Source organism: Seriola dumerili, unplaced genomic scaffold (genome assembly GCF_002260705.1).
Source record: "Seriola dumerili isolate Sdu_G_001 unplaced genomic scaffold, Sdu_1.0 BDQW01000105.1, whole genome shotgun sequence".
NCBI classification, from domain to species: Eukaryota; Metazoa; Chordata; class Actinopteri; order Carangiformes; family Carangidae; genus Seriola; species Seriola dumerili.
In genome coordinates, this window is record NW_019174360.1 from 1,901,688 (window position 1) to 1,920,591 (window position 18,904).

Consider the following 18,904-nt stretch of genomic DNA (forward strand, 5'->3'; position numbering starts at 1 on the left):
GTTAAAGCACAGACGACACACAGTACATGTATGTAGACCCTCTATTTGACGAGGAGGGAGACGATGCCATACTACGAGTGGTGGTGGTATAAGTAGTAACAAATCTTTCTGCTTAAGGCTGTCTTCTTCTTCGTCTCTGTCTCCTCATCTGTTAGGATGGTGCTGCGTTGAACTTGAGCTTCGTCCCTCTGGACATCAAGCTAACCAACTGGGACGACCTGCCCGAGGCCTTCAGCCGGCGCCGGGAAAATCGAATACAGGTCTGCCCTTCCCGCCAGGCTCTGTGTGTGTGTGTGTGTGTGTGTGTCTCTTGCATGTGTTTTCATATTCATGAATGTGTGTGGGTGTGTTTCCACGTGGGAGGTGTACCCAGTTAATGTCATTATCGTAAAAAAAAAAAACGCCTTAAAGGATTCGACTTAGACAATATGTTCTTCTTATGATTGATTAGAGAGACGGGTTAGCTGTGACGTTACACCGTTTCCAAGATGACGGGAAATTCTGCATATACTCACGAGTGTAGTTGAGTGTTTGTCAGTGTGTGTGTGTGTGTGTGTGTGTGTGCGCCCACAGGCTGCTTCAGGATCACCTTAATTTTAGACTAAGATAATTTAGTTTGATATCACAGTCAGTGGAGCTATCTCTCCACTTCCTCTGACCCGGAGAAGATGAGGCTGCGGGGGTTATTAAACCTAACAGATATGTTTGTGTCACCGCCATGTGAATCTAATGACACCGCTGATCACGAGGAGGAAGATCAGCAGCCTGACAGATAGGTGGAGAGTGGACGCCCACCTCCACCACTGCAGAGCCTGGAGGGGCAGAGGGAGGAGTGGGTGGGTGGGTTGGGGGGTGATGGAGAGAGGAGAGAAGAGAGGGGGCGGTTTGGGGGTTTGAGGCAGCCAAGGAGACCGGCAGAAGAGAAAGTGCCATTTTATGAGGGTCGTTAAAGGAGACGGCTCATCACCCCAAACGACCCCACACGCCAACCTGCTAATATTAAATCCTGCAATCTGCTGGGGCAGTAATAGAGCCACTGACAGACGCCCCACCTGTCACGTTGTTTATGTTGGTTTGTAAAACGAAGGCGTGAGTTGCATCCCTCCTCTGACCCATCATTTACGCCCTGTTACACTCCAATTGTCCATCAGAATCAATACTAAGCATGCGGTTGACCGTGGGCAGCAGCACGTCTTGGACGGGGTGGCAGCGGTTCATCAACTCAACTCAACTCACGCTCACAGAGACCAAGCGCTCCCTAAGAAAACATGTTTGAATAATCTGTATTTCTTAAAATAAAGTCCTTTTCAAGGAGGTGAAACAAAAATAATATATTCTCGTAAATGATAGTCACATCGTGTAACGTGTACATCCTCTTCAGTGTGTTCCTACAGGATGGTTCAGTTCCTGCTGAAGACATCAATGTTTAAAAGTGGGTCTCGAATATATAGTTTTTTGCCAAAAGTTACAGAAGAATAAGATTCATCAACAGCCTTAATTCATGTGTCAAAAGATGAAGTCAACCTGAATTCAATTCGTCCCTGTGAGCGAATCAACTGAGCACTGTAATTACACGGAATGAGCTGATTTCGCTGCGAAAATGTTTTTTTAAATGCCGGTGTAATTGGGTCTTGATGAAGGGACGTGTCACTCGGTGAAACACTGCGTGTCTTAATAGTTTTTGGACAAATACGGAGCACGCAGGGAATCAGATCTATTGTATCAGGCTTCGGATGCGCACACAGTACTTGTCGGTAACTGCCCATTTTCCTTTGAGAGATGTAGATATGATTAACGTACAGCTTTGTCCAGCTTCACTTTGATAAATCAAAGCGCTCCGAGTTTCCACCCACACACACACACCGTCTGACACTCACCTATTAACCCCTGTGACTTTTTGAGAGGCTGGAAGTGGGAAACACCGTCCCACTCTCCTCCTCAGTCACGACTTTTTCGCATCTGATTCGACTCCTTGACTCTCGTCTTCTGGGGTAAGGCCTCAGGAAACTTCTCAGTATATCACATATGCTTCTTTTACCTGTACTGTACTTCTGTCAGGAGGCTCCAGTGTACTGTATGTAGAGCAGCTTTTCATTGATCAGTCATGACTTCACATCCATCCTGTCTGCAGTATTTTTGACTCCTGATCTCCCCTTGGCCTTAAGTGCTTCTGTAATAATATCAGCCTCTAATTTATTGCCCTAATCTTAAACTACAGCAGGAGGATAATACAGTATTATTATCTACTAACGTTTGGTGGTGCATATATATAGGATGACGTGGATTTTCACTCCTGTTTCACTCTTGTTTTTGTTTTTTTTGACTCCATTGTTGCCAATTTCTTTGACTGTAATTCCAATTTACTGATGTTCCCTAAATGCCTCACACACAGGCTGTTGGAATAGGTGCGAGCTAGGTGGCTGAAGCCTTTAAAATGTTTATCTTATCTTATCTTTAATTTGTTCTACTCTGTATCTATTCCTGTTACAAAATAAGGAACTTGTCGCAGTGATATTGGGATCGTTGTTAGTTTCTGTGCTTTGCTTTTAAGGAGTATTAAGTTATATTTCTGTCACAATGTGCATGATTCACCTGTTAAAACATCCGCAGAGCAAGAATGGCTGTTGTAATAGCTTTGAAAAGTGTCTGCATGATACATATTGAGTTTTTATCTTCGCAGATGTAATCGTTTTGTGAGCGAAGGTATCATTCATGGGAAAAAAAAAAAAAAAAACACTCCTCAAGTGTAATATATGTAGGTAAATTGCCCATTAGGCCTTGGTGCTTCGTGTGCTATTTGTTATTTTGCCAGTGGATTTTCTTTGAATTCTTGATTTGGCTGAAAACATATACAGCTCTCTCTTGGTTTGATGGGTTTTGTTCAGCTATCTGGAAAACTGTCTCCTTGTGTGTATCAGTGTGTATGTGTGCGCAGCAGGTTCAGATTGTTTGTTTTCAGCCCAAGTGTTTTATCAAAATTGAAAAAGTTAAAAAGAAATGTTTTTGCTTTTGAGGAGGCTCCAATGTCCAGACTATCAATTTGTGTTGAAGATGAAGGCGCCAGTGGTTTTGGTTCCAGCTTGAAATTGACTATAAATGTCGTGTCCCCCTGCAGGTGTTGAGGTTCGTTCAGGAGTGGAGCAGCCTGGCAGCCATGAAGAAGAAACTGCTTCGTCGCAGCGGCCTCCTCTTCCACAGCCCCACTCTCGGCTTGCAGCAGCTGGCCTCTGCCCAGCGACCTCACTCGAGCACCAAGAGGTCAGATCCTAGCTGGAGACATGTTCTTGAAGGAAATACGCTACTTTGACTTTCAAAAACTTAGCTTAACGTTCTGGTACAAATTAATAGTTTGCTAAACCCCTCCTCAGGGCAGTGATTTTCCAATCGTAGTCTATAGCAGCTGAGGCTAGTCCTGTCGGCTCTGTCAAGCTATGGATTTCTCCACATGTTGGAGTGGTGTTTGTAGAGAACAGTCAGAGCGAGATTTAGCCTTTCCAAACCCCAAAAAACACACAAGCAAAAGCAGAAAGAATGGATTTAAGAGTGTGTTTAACTGCTCCAGAGTAACCTGCAATCTTTAGCATGTCTGGCTAACTAGCTAACTACGACGAGCACATCCACTGCGTCGTATTTACAGAATCAGAATCAGGAAAACTTTATTGATCCCCAGAGGGAAAGTAAAAAGTAAGTAAGAAAGTAAAAACTACTATAATAATAACAATAATAATGGTAAATACACAGTAAGTGAATAGAAAAAATGTACAAATGCAAATGTAGGAAGTGATGTGTGAGGTAGTATCTCCTGACCTCTAACTAAGGGAAAGTGAAGAGGGATTATTTAAGAGAGACCGTGAAGAAAGCAATGGGGTGCAGAGTCTGGGGTCTAACGGTCACGGACTGGATGATGTCACACACACGGTTGCCGGATTAGCGGAGGAAAGATGACGTGTGAGAACCTTTTTTCTTGTAACGTAAAAAATGAAATACTGTTTCCATGTCAACATGGAGCTGGTGAGGATGTAGCTTTAGCTTCAGTCGTTTATCACACAAGTAGTAGTAACCGTTCTCATTTAAAGTTTCTTGCTTAAAAACAAGTCAGCAGGAAACATTCAAAAGAAGGTCAGAAACAGTGTTTTCAACCAATTCTTGGAGCTAGCTTAATCAGCAAGCTAGCAGTCGTTAGCTCAATTAGCAAGCTAGCTGATAAAATCTGCTAGCAACAGTTGTCGTTTTAGACAACGCTTCAAAGATTAATAAACATTTCCACAATTAAATCTGTAAATCTGTAAACAAGAGGACAAACGTCTTCCCCTCGTGAGTAAGAAATGTGCTCGTTGGTTTAAATTTTAAAATGGTGGAAGTGGTGGATTGAATTAGTTCCCAACATTATGTCAGAATTCAAGGAGCGATGTGTGAGATTTAACAGCAAAATGAGCGGATTAGTAAATACTAACTGCCCCAGGCGTCATGGAAGGCTGAATAGTATTTGTGTGTGTGTGCATTTTCTGTGTGGGTGTATCAAAGGGTGTCAGCTGAGGGATAAGAGAGGATGGGATGAACACTGTGCATGTGCACATGTGTGTTTTTTGACAAACAAGCATTGTTGCTGGCACACTAATTACAGCTGGCGTGGATAGAGGCTGGGAGAGTTTGCCAATTACAGGGTAGACTCGTGTGTGTGTGTGTGTGTGTGTGTGTGTATGTGTTTGTGGAACTGAGAGAGAGTGTTTCTCAACCGGGGGAACGTGTTTGGGTGCATGAACCTAATCAAGGTGTGAGTAGGAGGCAATTGGCCCGGCTTGATTTGATACCTGTTTGATTTATTCACTAATCAGAACCAATCAAGCTCCAGCTTCTGCTCAGCGGGGCGATCACGGCTCACCTTCGCAGCACTGAGACGCTCAGTTTTCAACTACTTCAAACTTAATGCACTTTGCCGGGGTTTCCAACACTGTGGATATTTTCGCTGTGAGCCACTCGTGGTGATTTGCAGTGATTTTAGACGAGTCAAGAGGATTTTTAATCCGGTTTGCATCCTGCCTAAGCACGCTTCATTGCTGAAATTACAGCAAACAGTGGCTATGAATGATTTATTGCTTCTATAATATGCCATCGTAATAAAGAAATGCACATGATTTTTTTTTCATGTACAAATGTGATTTTTCTACATATTGCTAATTTAATGTAATTAACTGTTTATTTATTTTCACTGTGTACATCAGCCAACAATATAAAAATAAGATAAAATTTAAGTAATGTAATGTAAGTGGAGACGGATAGTATAAACCAACATAATAAGTAATGAAAACATTAGGTTGAGAATATGTAGTGCGCTTGACATCGTGTCATAATAGCAGTTTACATTAAAGCTCCAGCGATTCAGTGCAGCACTTACATAATGTTGGGGAATCTGTGAGAAACAGACTTTAAAAAGAAAAGTCGAAATCGAAGCAAGAGCAGCCAAGATATCCCGAATTTTAGTTCCTAGAATGAATCACACTAACAAAAAGAAAAACAAAAAAACACTGGATCCTACACTTCCCATTATGCAACTTGATAGCATCTTCCTCCCTGATAAATGCCCACATCTTTCAAACTCCACCCGCCCAGTTTGAAACAAACAGGCTTTCTGTTGTACATTTGAAGTCTCAAGCCAAAACTGAGAGAAGGCAGATGGTTTTCGCAGCTTCTCCAGAGCCACAAAAAACCGTCCGTCTTATGATGAGTAAACTGAACTTCTAACTTCTTCTCATCATATCAGAGCCTGATTTTTGATACTGCATGTTTATAATACACTGATTTTTGTTGTACACTATTATGTTAACTTAAACTCTGCCAGGTTAATGGTTCAACATATGCACCTCCATGTTTCTTCTTCTGAGGCTGACCGTTGCAGTATGTGTCGTGTAAGAGCGCAGCAGCTCGTTAGCTTGATTTCACACAGCCGAGCGGGGTCTGGCCCCGGTGCTGAGCCGCTGCTGTCTGCAGCTCTGCGGGTCTGCAGGTACGCCGTCAGCAACCCGCTGCTGCCACAGGCCTGCAGCAGCACTCCTGCAGCTGTGCATCATACGGCTACCTGCAGAAAACCATGTCCAGATAATCCAGTACAAATCATATCAGCTGCTCATTTTGTCAACGCACAACTCTGTGTGACATTTTTAAATTTAATTTAATTTAACTACTGAGGATTATTTTAAAATACTTAAAAATCCTCGTTTGCTTTCTTCTTAAATATGAAACTCTCACCAGCAGTAAAGGCGTTACCAAGCAACCAGCGGAGCCCAGACATACAGTCCGGTACATAACCCTCCTTAAAACTGTAAATTGATATTTTTGCACTTTAAATAAATAAGATACAACATGTTAATTTCTGAGCTTCAGAGTCGCTGATAGGTGGATTCTGTTTCTCTTGGACAGAGCCCGACTAGCTACTTCCCCTTGTTTCTAATCTTTATGCTAAACTAAGTTAGCTTTACTTAGCATACAGTCTGAAGCGGTATCAATCATCTTGTCTAACTCTGGCAAGAAAGGGAAATGTGAATTTCCCAAAGATGTGAACAAACAAAATTATGTTTATAACAAGCAAAACTGCCTTTTTAAATATTTTAAAACATGCATCCATGTTTAATAGCTTGCAGGTTTCTTCTTCGCTGCCTTTTGTTGGCACATTTCTATGCTCCTTTACATGCCAAAAACTCTAGAGGGCAGCTTTAATACATCATATTTAGCATTTTACTGGACTAAACAATTAGTATTGGTCATGTACCTCCTAATGGAAAAAGTTCTAAAATTATTCCTGTTTTATATTCGTCTCAAATTAACCACGGTTTTCCCAGAAGGATGAACCTGAAGGTTTGAGTCGTGGCTGAAAATGTAATGCATTGGGAAGGAGCAGCAGACACCTTAATGCACAGAATTACCCGTCCAAGCTGCTGGCTGCATAAGAACATGCAAACACACAAGTCCACACTCTCCCAGAGGCACAGTTGGACACCAGTTTAGTGTAAGGTATCTCGTTTCATGCAGCCTCTGTGCTGGGACTGTTTGAAGCAAAGGAAGCTCTTGTGTTTGATGGAGACTTACCTTCTTCCTCATCTCCCCTCAGCTTCCACAGAAACTTCTCCCCTTTGATGTGTCTCCCTCTTCCACTTTCTGCCTCCTGTCATCAGTATTTTTTTTTTTCCTCCTTCTACCTTCTTTCCATCTCCCTCCCAAAGAAAGTATTCTGTCCAGATGGAGGTGTTGGAAATGCATTAAAATGCCACTACACAGCCTGCAGGGCAGAAACACTAAAAGCAGAGTTTAATAGAGGCACTACCTTCCTCTTCGAATAGCAGGGTGTTTCATGGAGGCTAGTATTTCATTAGTAATCAGCATAGAAATGCATCATGAAATCATCCAAGTAGAATTAAATAACCCGTTTGTATTCAAATTTCTTTTCATATAAAGTGATTACAATAAGCCGCTGATTGTCCATTCAGTTGGAGAATATAGGTAATGGTAAATACCGCTGTGAACATTTCAACTGATCACATGTTTTGTTTTGTTTCTGTGACATTTTGATTCTGTGGCATGGACGACATTTCACCTAAACGCAAATGTAAAATATATACATATACTGAATTTCCATATATGAAATGTATGTACATATAGAATAAAAACATTACAAACAAACAAACAAAACAATAATTATGTATAAAACCTATTAGAAATTTTATATATGGGCATAAATGTTTAAAATTAATAAGAAATTCATAAGAAAAACATATACAAATTTTACTATGGGTATTTCATATATGTTATAAACTTATATAACGTATATATATATATGTGATAATAATACTATATGGCAACATCACTCTTGATATAGGTACATATACTGTATATATTACATTCCTGTAAAGGGATGAGACAAAATTCTTTGTCATATATTCTACATATGATCACAGGCAATTTTTATGTCTGTTTCTGTGCAGTAAATGTTTCTTTGTAGTTAAACAGTGTAAGTTTATTTTTCTACATGCCTTATAGTTCTAGGAGCCGAGCCAGATATTGATTTTATTTCAGCGGTGGCAGAGCGACTGTTTGTCCTCCAGCAATAAAGTTTCAACAAACTAAGTTCAAGAATTGACGTAGCTGTCAGAACAAGTGCTCGGAAAATACACCATTAATTATTGATTCGCACGACAATTAGTGAACAGTTTCATCACCGGAGTTGATTGTCTGTGAAACAGCCACAACACGCCGCGGCTGCCTCCTGTCTCTCCGTCCAGTCTCTCCTCTCTCATATACAGCTCACCCGTTTCGATTTTATTAAGGCTTAAAGTTATGTATAATTGAGGACGTGGCTGGTTTGAGTGACAGGCGGGTGAGCGTATGCACACACGCCCCCACGTCTTTTCCCAGGCTGAGTCGGGGCTCTGCCAAGATGGCGACGGTGCAGCGGACCGCTCTGAGCTTTAAAACCGCTCTTCAGAAACCCGCGGGTGACGTCACAGAAGCTACGTCTATCTTTATATACACCTCTTATGTGTTTATCCAGCGAAGATATAGAGTTTCCTAAAGGCTGCTAAACAAAAAAACAGATTAAAAACAAAACTATCATCCTCATAAAATCAGACGGAGTAAGGTTAAACTCCAAGGCTGGATATTTAGATATTAGTGGAGCTACAAGTGTCTGTGATCTTGACTGAGGTTTTCTTACTTCAGGAGCAGAAGATGCAGCTTGGAAACAGCAGCTGAACAACTCGAAGAGCCTTGGACCGGGTTAAAAAAAAAATAAAACCACACAGCCTTCGTACGCACAGGCTGAATTTTTGGCTGTTATCCAATTAGAATGAAGTACGCAGCAAAATGTCACACATACAGCAAAAATCCTCACACAGACACCACATGGATGGAACTTAAAACCTTGGATGGCTTTTATTAAATATCTATAAAATAACTGTAAAAACTCCAGTTGTATTTAATTTCACCTGTGTGACTGGATGAGCCGCTAATATGAAGTCCGACCTCCCTGTAGAGGAGGAAATAGAAAAGATAACTGCTCCGCTGGGACTATTAGTTTGTTACATCATTCCTCTTTGGAAAGCCGTAATGTTACCTGGGGACATTTTCTCTCTTTTCTGAGGATGCAGAGCATTTTCTTACACTCAGAACAAAGAAGTCAGTGATCCCCCCCCTTCAAGCTCCCCTCCTGTATTTCTTGTCAACTCTGACATCCTTGGGTCATTTTAATCCCGCCCAGATTGACATGTAGTGTTTCATGCAATTTTCGACTTGCACACCTAGCATCTGTATTACAAGGGGCCATAAAAAACAGTAGTGGGGTAGATGGATTAGATTAGATGATTGACGATGCCTGTGGGGAAATTAGATTGCTGCAGCAGCAATAGTAATGGGATTCAGCAGGGGAAGAGGACAAACAGAATATAAGCACGCAAACAGAATAGAAAATAAGCAATGAAAGGAGGAATTTCTGCGTTTAAGCACAGATTTGTGCCAAGAAAAATATAAAAGTGCATCTGGCATTGCACTGTTTTGGCAAATCTGTGGGTGTTGGTGTGTGTGTGTGTGTGTGTGTTATATTGATGTGAGTGAGTCCCAGGATTACACTCCCAAAAAGATAACCAGCAGGTTTGTGCAACATTAAATTTTCCTATCTTACCTGGTGCTAATGCTATCAAGAGAAAGTTTATGAATCCATCTCCTTGCAACTGCTCCCCCAACGCTCGACATGTGAATCAGCTCTCTTCATCGGGCTCTCCTGTTATATAACATCTACAAAATCCTCCGCTCCCTCACAGCCCTGTTTATCCCATTTTCACAGGTACCTCAGCAGAGACGAAGTAGCCCAGGCCTCCCTGAGCAAGGTCCAGCAGGAGGGGGGCAGCGTCCGACTGGTCGCTAAGGAAAAGTTCTTCACAAAGAGGAGGTCTGCCTCTTCATTAACACCACCTGCTTCAGAGAGGTAGGTTAAAGGGGCAAACGCGTGGGTGTCCTCAGGTCTTTAAAAGTCGTCAGGAAATATCCTCCAAGCTCAAAATCTTTCTACATCTGATGAGTGTAAAAACGACAACAGCGGTGCATTTGATATATACTCGTGCACTCGTTTGTGGTTTTTCAAGATAAGGTTTCATGGTCTGTACATGAAGCTAGTTTGTCTCATCATGTGGCTTCCTCTTTGGGATTCAGTGTATTTTCATTTTCCTTCCCTCAGCTGTCGCCATGGAGATCTGTATGTGCCTTGTGGGAGAGGCACAAAGGCCCACTCACTGTGTTAGTACAGTAAATATAGATCATAATACAATCTACTGGGTTGAGATGCAACGGCCAGCTCACCGCAGGAGGGGATATCGCTATGGAAACCTGCAATGAACACACACACACACACACACTCACACATGCACACACACACACTCACACATGTACACACAACTACACACACATGTTCACTGCTATTTGCGGAGTCTGCCATATTCTCTTTTTGAAAAGTGATTAATCGCCGGGGAGCAATGATTCTTGGGATAGTTTTTGGCTGCGAACGATCCACCCACTGGATCCTTCGTTGACCCGGAAAACGAAGGACGCATTTCAGGGAGTAGGGATGGATACCGAAACCAAAATAACAAACAGTAGCGATAAGAGTACCAGATCAATAAGCAGTATTGCTAAAAGTAGTACTGTTAAAATCTCAACGATACCATTTCTGTAACAAAGAATTGTAGGTAACATGCTATTAGGTAGCATCGTAACGTGAAAAGATAATTTGATAATTTAACACAATAAAGCTATTTCCCAAAATGTCAAACTTTTATTTTGAAGGAACAGTAAAATGTCCCTGCATTATTTGGAATCTGGAACTTAAAACCAAAAACCTGCGATTTATGTGATGGGTATTGCTGATTTAAGGATTATTAAAACACATTTACAATAGCTTACTCTGGGAAATATAAATATTTAATATTGCTAATGCTCAAACTGAGATGCACTGGTCCGGTGTCGTCACCTTGTTCTCCACAAGAAGCGACAACGTAAAACAAAAAATGTATAAAATCGACTCTGCCTCCTGACCAACAGTGAGCGAGCGCTCCATCCATTGACAGGTGGACTTAACCAGCCCCCCCCCCCCCAAGTGCCTTTGGTTTCCTTTGGTATGAAGCATCAGAGATGAGCCGCAGTGGTAAACATTAGCAGGCTGTGTGCCGTTTGCTGAAGGCATGTTGCGTGATTTCTGGGGTTTGAAGTATGAGTTTTCAGAGAGTTACCTCATGCTGCGATGTAGAGCTGCCAACATGCTCACTTGCTTTGTGCATATATGAATTTAAATGACTTTGAAGCCTCATGTAAAGTACATATATTAGTTAATTTTAACAAATATTCATTCTTGAATATGATGTTTGATTGTGGCTTTCTGGCTAATGCATTCAACATTCAGCCAAATACTTCTGGATTAATTTTTGTGCCATGTTTTCACCAGTCTCAGTTTGGGCGCACCAGTAAAAAGTCTATTTCGGTCTCTCTTTCATCCACAAGACGTTGCTGGCACAGCGTTTTGTCTCTCGGTACTTCCAGTTTTTGGTATCTTCTCAACTTTGAAGCGGCGAGGTTCCTTTTTTTAGAGGGTTTTTTCTTCTCCATTTCAATGATTAAATCTCCCTCTGTAGCGCTCCGTTTCTCTGGCTCTTTGTTCCGCTCTCTGTCTGTCTGAATTGTAAACCACGGGGAAAGAGAATTTAGTCCATCTGTCCCCTCCATCGTGGCTCTAGCACCCTGCTGGGACAACATGGCAAATGCCCAAACTCGCCGTCCTCTGCCAAAAGGGGAGGGCGCGCACATACACATACTTGAAATGTTCTGGATCCCCATCCACACTACACACACACACACACACACACACACAGTATATAGACAGTTCACACAGCCATAGGTCTCTCAACTCTGCATCTGCAGCGCACAAAGCAAGCACAGATTTTTTTCATTGGGTAAATAGATATTGAATTGTGTTTGCTGTTCTGCTGATGTTGAAAGAGCCGAGGTTTACACTCAGACATTACAGATTGATGTCTGTCAAACGGGTCAAGGTATCTTCTCTTTGAAATTTAGTGCAAAAATGTCCATCAAAACTTTATCGTATAAACATAGATTAAATATATAGACAGTAAATAAATGTATTTAGCAGCATTTGATGTGCTGCACTTTATCTTCTGACACTGGAAATAGTTGTGAATTTGTGTGTATTTAGACCTACAGTGTTAGCATGTACACTGACCTGTCATAAATTCTTAAATAACAAGGCTCATATTAGAGACAGGCTTTCATAATTTCCCCAGGTTCATGAGTATATTTTATCATATTTTACAAAAACGTCTCTGTTTTCTGATCTCCCCTCTTTTAAATTTCGCTGTTTGATGTTGTTTACTGTCAATGCAAATTCAACAAATCCTCTGTGTTTACCTGTTAGCTTGATAAATTCTGGGTCATTTATATTTCTGCATCACAATAACAGAATCACTCTCATCGCTCTGTTGTCTTTTTTTTTTAAAGGGTAACTGCAGCAGTTTATTATTGCACTCGTGTAAAGTAAGGGGGATCGGACTTTTAGTGCGTAGCGTTCGTCAAACTTTAGAAATTTCCCATCATGCAACCCCACTAGTATCTCCTGCCTCCTCCTAAACGCCTTCATCTTTTAAACATCATGCCTCTGGTCTGGTAGAGATTTTCTATCAACTATTTAAAGTCGTAGGCCCAAGTCAAGATGGCCCCCGATCATCAGGGTTATTTTCTCACACTTTAGAAAGCTCCTCCAGAGCCACGGAGGACATTTTACAACTGTTCTCAGAGGCTGAATCGTAGTCTCCACGACGAGTAAAATGACCTTTATGTTTAAAATCGATGTTGTGACCCTTAAAGAGAACCACCTTTTGTCATGCATTAATGCTTTCCGGTCGGTTCTGCTTTTCCCCATGAAACCCGACTCTGCTGTGGAGATTTACATGATGCTGAATTTATCATATCCTGCCGCTCCAGAGTCAGAGATACCTGCAGAATGAGGACAGAGAGGAGATAATTAGATAATTGTATATAATTCAACAGACACTCCAGATCCTGACAGTGCTTCAACTTCAACTAACACTTCAACTGTTTGAAGTGCTGTAGCTTAAACTGCAACCCCCATACAAAAGCCCACATGCAAGGTTTAGGTTCCAATTGTCTTGAGATAGATTTTGGGGTAAGGTAACCAGTTGGACAAACAAAACACTGGCAGTCTTTTAAACTGGAATCTCTTTGAGGTTAAAGGTAAAGATGAGACTGAGCAGCCAAGGAATGAACCCAGCCCTTTGTCCCAGTGTCTAAATGGAGTCAATCTCTTGTTTCTGTTTGTGCAGGCAGGACAAGGAGGACTGTAAGACAGTGGAGGAGCAGCCATCAGCACAGGCTGGTTACCTGCAGGCTGTGGACACTGAAGGTGTCCCCCTGTGTCTGTCCTGCCAGCAGGCCTGCTCCTCCACCGGTGGGGCCTGGGACACTCGATTCTGCAGCCACAGGTATTGTAAACACATCCAGTTAAGGGATGAATTTGACGTTTTTCCAGAGTTGAGAGGTGTTTAAAAAGTTATAAAAAAAAGTGTGGAGCCAACTTGTGTAAAACGGCAGACGTATATAAATCTCAGCACTCCCTGCTCGGAGCACCAGATGGGTGGAGTTTACTGCGATGGGACAATTCAGGCAGTCTTTGGTAAATTGTCAATCAGAGAAGGAGCATCTTAAATTAACTTTCCAACAGTTTGCGTATGTAATTTATTAAACTTTCCACAACTCATTGTTCTCTGCGCCAAAGCCCACCCATCTGGCACCAAGAAATTCAATTATAGTCGAAGCTTTGAGAGTTTGTGCACCAAAACAAACCCAAAAACACAACAGTACAATGATAAATTCACCTTGGTTTGCTTTGTAGAAATAAGATGGCTGTTGATGACTGGAGGACGTTGTCAGACCGCAGCTCTTACTGTTATAATGGCACATTCCCTAACCGTCCTCAAATCCTAATCTCTGCATTTTAACACCAATATAAAGAATACTTTAACACAAAATGGAGAAATGCTGTTGGTTCATTGTCTGAAATGTCTTTATGTCCTTGAGCAAGACCCCTTCACCCTTTCCTGCTCTCACTCGCTCAGTCTGAATAAGACTGTCAGCTAAATTCTTACGTCTCATAAAATGTGTTGCGCCCGTGCGTCCCTTTAGTCTTGCTACCTATTTAAGGTAGAAATTCAATTTCCTGAAGTGGCTTTCAAGAGCCAAATGCAGGTCATTCAGTCAAGGTGAGATACTTCACTTCTCTCCGCCTGGATGTTATCAAAATTTAACACATGATTCCGCAGAAAGGAGCACAGACGAAAGTGAAAAACATAATGACTTTCCTTTGTTTATGAAAATAAACAAGGAGGAATTTTAATGTTCAAAATGTAAATGTGTAGATTAAAATCCAGATGTTTTCCACGTTCTCCCGCCTGTAGGTGCCAGGAGGAGTTCCAGCTGCGCTCCAGCCAAACGTACATGCGCTCTCGGGTGCTGGAGACGGAGCAGGGGATCTGTCAGCACTGCGGCCTCCACGCCCACGACCTGTTCCTGAGGGTCCGCGACGCTCTGCCCTCCCAGCGCAAGGAGATGCTGGAGAACACCTGGCTCGCCCAGCTGTCACTCAAACAGGTTGGACACCAGGGCAAAGGAAACCAATGATATTTTATAAGATACAAATATATAATAGCTAATAAAAGGAGACTTGCATGCACAGAAAAAACTACAGCTCCCATGAAAATAACTACAAGCAGGTATTTACATGATGGGGACCTGGTTTCGCTCTCCTCTAAAGGCATTTTTACAACATCCTAGCTGTGATCTCTGCTGTCTGAAAAACAAACTAAACCTCCACTCACCTCTCAAGCTGCCTGTAAACATCTAGGCCTTATGGGAAATGGTGTTCGTTAAAGGCTGCTAAAAACAAATATTGATTAAACAAAGATAATAGATCGCTTCTCAGAAGAAAAATATCAAGCTTATCTCTTTAAAGTTTAAAGATTTTACATTGAAAATATGATACATTTTCCCTTTAAATTTCTTTGATAAGTTCTTTTTAATAACTGGTTGAGATCCAAAGATTTAAAATGAAAAGATCAGGGAAAAGGTCAAACAAATCTGAGTTGCAGAACTTTGTGTTTTTTTTTTTTTGGTCTCTCATTAATCACCTGATGATCCCTCAGATTTATCTTGATCTTTGGAAAGGTCACGACCTCTCAGCGGGGAACCACTGGCATAAAATAACTTTATATGAAGTAGTTAAAATTAGCTAAAGCTACTAGAACAGTACATTGTACCTCACATGTTGTTGCATCAGTATTAACAAGCCAATAACGTTGTATATAATAGTTTATTGGATCGACAATATTAAAACACGCTACAATACACCCATCATGGCTAACACCAGTCTCCTGATGTGAGCTAAATAACTGACAAGGGAAGCCATTTTTTTTGTCTTTGTGTTTGTGTAAGTGCAAAAATAAAAGTGCCCTGTGCTCTCCATCCCACCCACCTACGCACACATGCACACACACACACACACACACAGGTTGATCTGCACTCCAAGGGGCCAGCTCCCAGTAAATGGATTGCTGGGCCCATTGATTTTTTTCTCCCAGTGCCAGGCCTCGACCAGTAAGCCTGTTTGATTTGGTTGGCTGTTATCCTGCAAAGCCAGCCCCCCTCCCCCCTCCCCCCTCCCTCCTCCTCCCCTTATACACACACACACACACACACACACACACACTCACACTCACCCACCCTCCTTCCCAGTGCCGCCGGCAGCAGCATCAGCACCAATCGATGCACCGAGCTTTAGAGGAAACAAACTCAGCCACATGATAAGACGCCGCAGCGGTGGAGGAGCCTCAAGATTATAGGCTCATTCTTTGGTTCATGCTGGGGGTTCTGGTGTGTGTGTGTGTGTGTACATGTGTATACGGGTCTTGCTGTGTACTTTAGGGTGTGTACGTATTGTGCATGTATATGTATTTTGATGTGTGTGTGTGTGTGTGTGTGCGTATTTTCGGTTTGTATTATGGCCTTTAGGTGCCTGTAAGCAGAATTTCGATGTGTGTAAGTGTGTAGTAGCGGGGTCTGGTGCAGCAAGATTCATGGTTTTCACACAAAAGCAGGTTGAATTGACTGAAATGTGTGAGCGTGTGTGTGTGTGTGTGTATGAGTGTGTGTGTGGGGATGTGAACTCTGCCCTCGTGAGCATGCCTGGTCTTTAAATCTGTTGGGATCAATTCCAGCTCGCTGCCTTAATGTCGGCAGAGGAGCACTCAAAGCAGGAAAATGGATTTTTGGCCCTGAACTCCTCCCATCAGACTTCTCTTTCTCTGTTTCTAATTCTCTCAATCATCCTTTGCTCTTCCACTTGCTTTCTCTGTATTCTCTCTTTAAGTCTGTCGTCCTTTCTTTGTTCTTTTTCTTTTTTCTGTTTCTGTCTTTCTCTCCTTATTATTTCTTTTCAGGTTTTCAAAATACAAGATTGTGGTAATTCAGTTTCCAGGTCATTTTGTTCACAGTGTCTCCTCCCTGCTCCACTAGACCTCAGTTAATCCGGTGCTGTAAAGATACATAGAAAAAAACGAGGCCCCAGCAAGGTCAGCTTTTGTGTCAAAGCTTCAAAATCAAATTCATCTCCTTCCTTTTATCTGCATCTCCTGTGTGATTGAATTAAATGAGTGACATTAAACAGATAGGTATGCTGTACATTTAACTCATTGAGAAGTTGTTGCCAGGCAATTATGTTGAAAATGTAAAGCTTTAAAGGAGCTATTTGTGAGCTTTGCTGTTGCTACATAGCATTTGGTCGACTTAATGACTAATCAATTCATCAAAAAAATTTTTAATTAATTAATCAATAATGCACTACACCATTAACTAGCATCAAGACATGTTATATAAACAAGACTAAGAGTTGACAGACTTTGAGGCTGTCCAGCTTTGAGCTAAATGCTAACATCAGCGTGCTAACATGCTTACGTTTAGCTCGAATGTTGACAGTGTTCATCCTAGCGTGCTAAATCAGGACTAGTAAGGAAACCTTACAAAACATAAAGCAGCTGCTTTCAAGGAGCTATTTGTGAGTTTGGCTGTTGCTACGTAGCTAGCGTTAGCATTAACAGCTGTTTATCGCACTTTATATTCTGGCAGTGTATAACCATTTTGTAGACTCACAATGACGATGTTAAACATGCTTATGTTTAGCTCGAGCGTTCATCCTAGCGTGCTAACATGCTAACATTCGGCGTCTGGGTTCAGGTGAGGTTAGGTTTGTTTTTAAGTACATAAAAACTCACATAACATCAGTCACATGCTTTAGCAGGTGTTGCTCACTGTCTTAGTTTAGCGGACTAGTCTTCAGAGGCAAAGAAAATGATCTACACATTTGGTCCTACAGCAACAAACAAAACAAAAAGAGTGATAAAAAGTTGAGGAATTTAGGAGCATATATTCTGTTGTAGCATGTTATTCCCTGTGGTTTATTTAACCTAATTTCTCTGTCTTTGTCTGGTAGACTCACAACTGCTCACTGATTAAGTTTCCCAACAGCTGCCCATTATGTAGGCCATAAGCATTTTGGTGATTTATATGGCTGCTCCTGAGGCATCTGTTGGATGCGATGGATAATAGAAAGCCAAAGTTCACTGCCATCGATTCAGTGCAATTATTGTTTTCATCAACTGGTCTTATCCTCACAGTCACATGGGCTTACATTAATCTCAGCATTTAAACCTTTATCAGGAGCCTCCTGCGTTTTGTTTTCATTATTTACCGCTGTAGATTTCTGACATTCATGTGCTTTGCTTGTCTCATTTGTTTTTTATCTTTTTGTTATTGTGAAGCACAATGCAGAAGTGCCCCTGCGGTGCAGAGATTTGTTTGATATGACTGATTTTGTGTTTGTGCATTTGTGTGCTGTAAAACAACAATTTAGGTCACTACAGTACTCAGAAACACTGAGCTCCGCTGAAGAAATAACATCAGTTCAAAAAATTAACTCCAGCATAGATGGATGGTTTAGGAAGGGCAGCGCAATCACAGCTTGTTTTTGGCAATTTAGAGCGCTTTATGAAAACATCCGAGGGTAGTCAGTGCACCGAGACGCTCACCGCTTCTTCTTCTTCTTCTTCTCTCTGTGTGTTTCTAGCTGAATGAAATGATCCGCGCTCCGGTCGAAGGGGATTTCTGGCAGGTCGACCACATCCGGCCGGTCTACAGCGGAGGCGGGCAGTGCTCTCTGGACAACCTGCAGACGCTCTGCACCGTCTGCCACAAAGCCGTACGTGCGCACTCCGCATCGCTGCACCCATAACAACCGCAAGGGCTTAAGGGGCCAAGGCAATTTATCTAACGTTTAAGGTGCACAGTGGATGGACCTCTCCTTTATCCACGTATAAAAAGAAAGTCTCATCACTCATGTTGAGGATCATGTGCGATGGCGGTAATGTGATACATGGTCAAACACATAGATCAAAAGTCGTACCATCCCTCACAAAGCTATATAGATATTCTCTGTAATAACATCACATGATGTGGTTGGATGACATGTTGATCTATAGCAATTGCAGCAAAATGCTATATATCTGTCTTGGGAACATTTTCCTTCATGGGCTCCTTCAGTCAATATTTCATAATCACAGACAATTCACTTCTTAAAAACAGAACTGATTTGAGCGGCAGAGGTTTCAAAATAAAACCCATTGTAACCTAAAATGTGCTTTATTGTCACGGCGGGGAGCGTTTTTGCCAGAGTGGGTGTCAGTTTGGACGGAGATGCTTCCTACATTGACGTATATAAACTGATGTGGAGAAC

General features: G+C 41.8%; 1 protein-coding gene across 1 annotated transcript in view; it reads left to right on the forward strand.

Annotated features, from left to right (window-relative positions):
- Positions 1-18,904, forward strand: part of zranb3 (zinc finger RANBP2-type containing 3) — a 73,828-nt gene that overhangs the window by 54,068 nt on the left and 856 nt on the right. The window contains exons 16-21 of the mRNA XM_022746473.1: positions 156-260; positions 3,116-3,258; positions 9,830-9,970; positions 13,389-13,547; positions 14,520-14,712; positions 18,239-18,370. Coding sequence (XP_022602194.1) covers positions 156-260; positions 3,116-3,258; positions 9,830-9,970; positions 13,389-13,547; positions 14,520-14,712; positions 18,239-18,370 — 873 coding nt within the window. The remainder of the gene's footprint in view (positions 1-155; positions 261-3,115; positions 3,259-9,829; positions 9,971-13,388; positions 13,548-14,519; positions 14,713-18,238; positions 18,371-18,904) is intronic.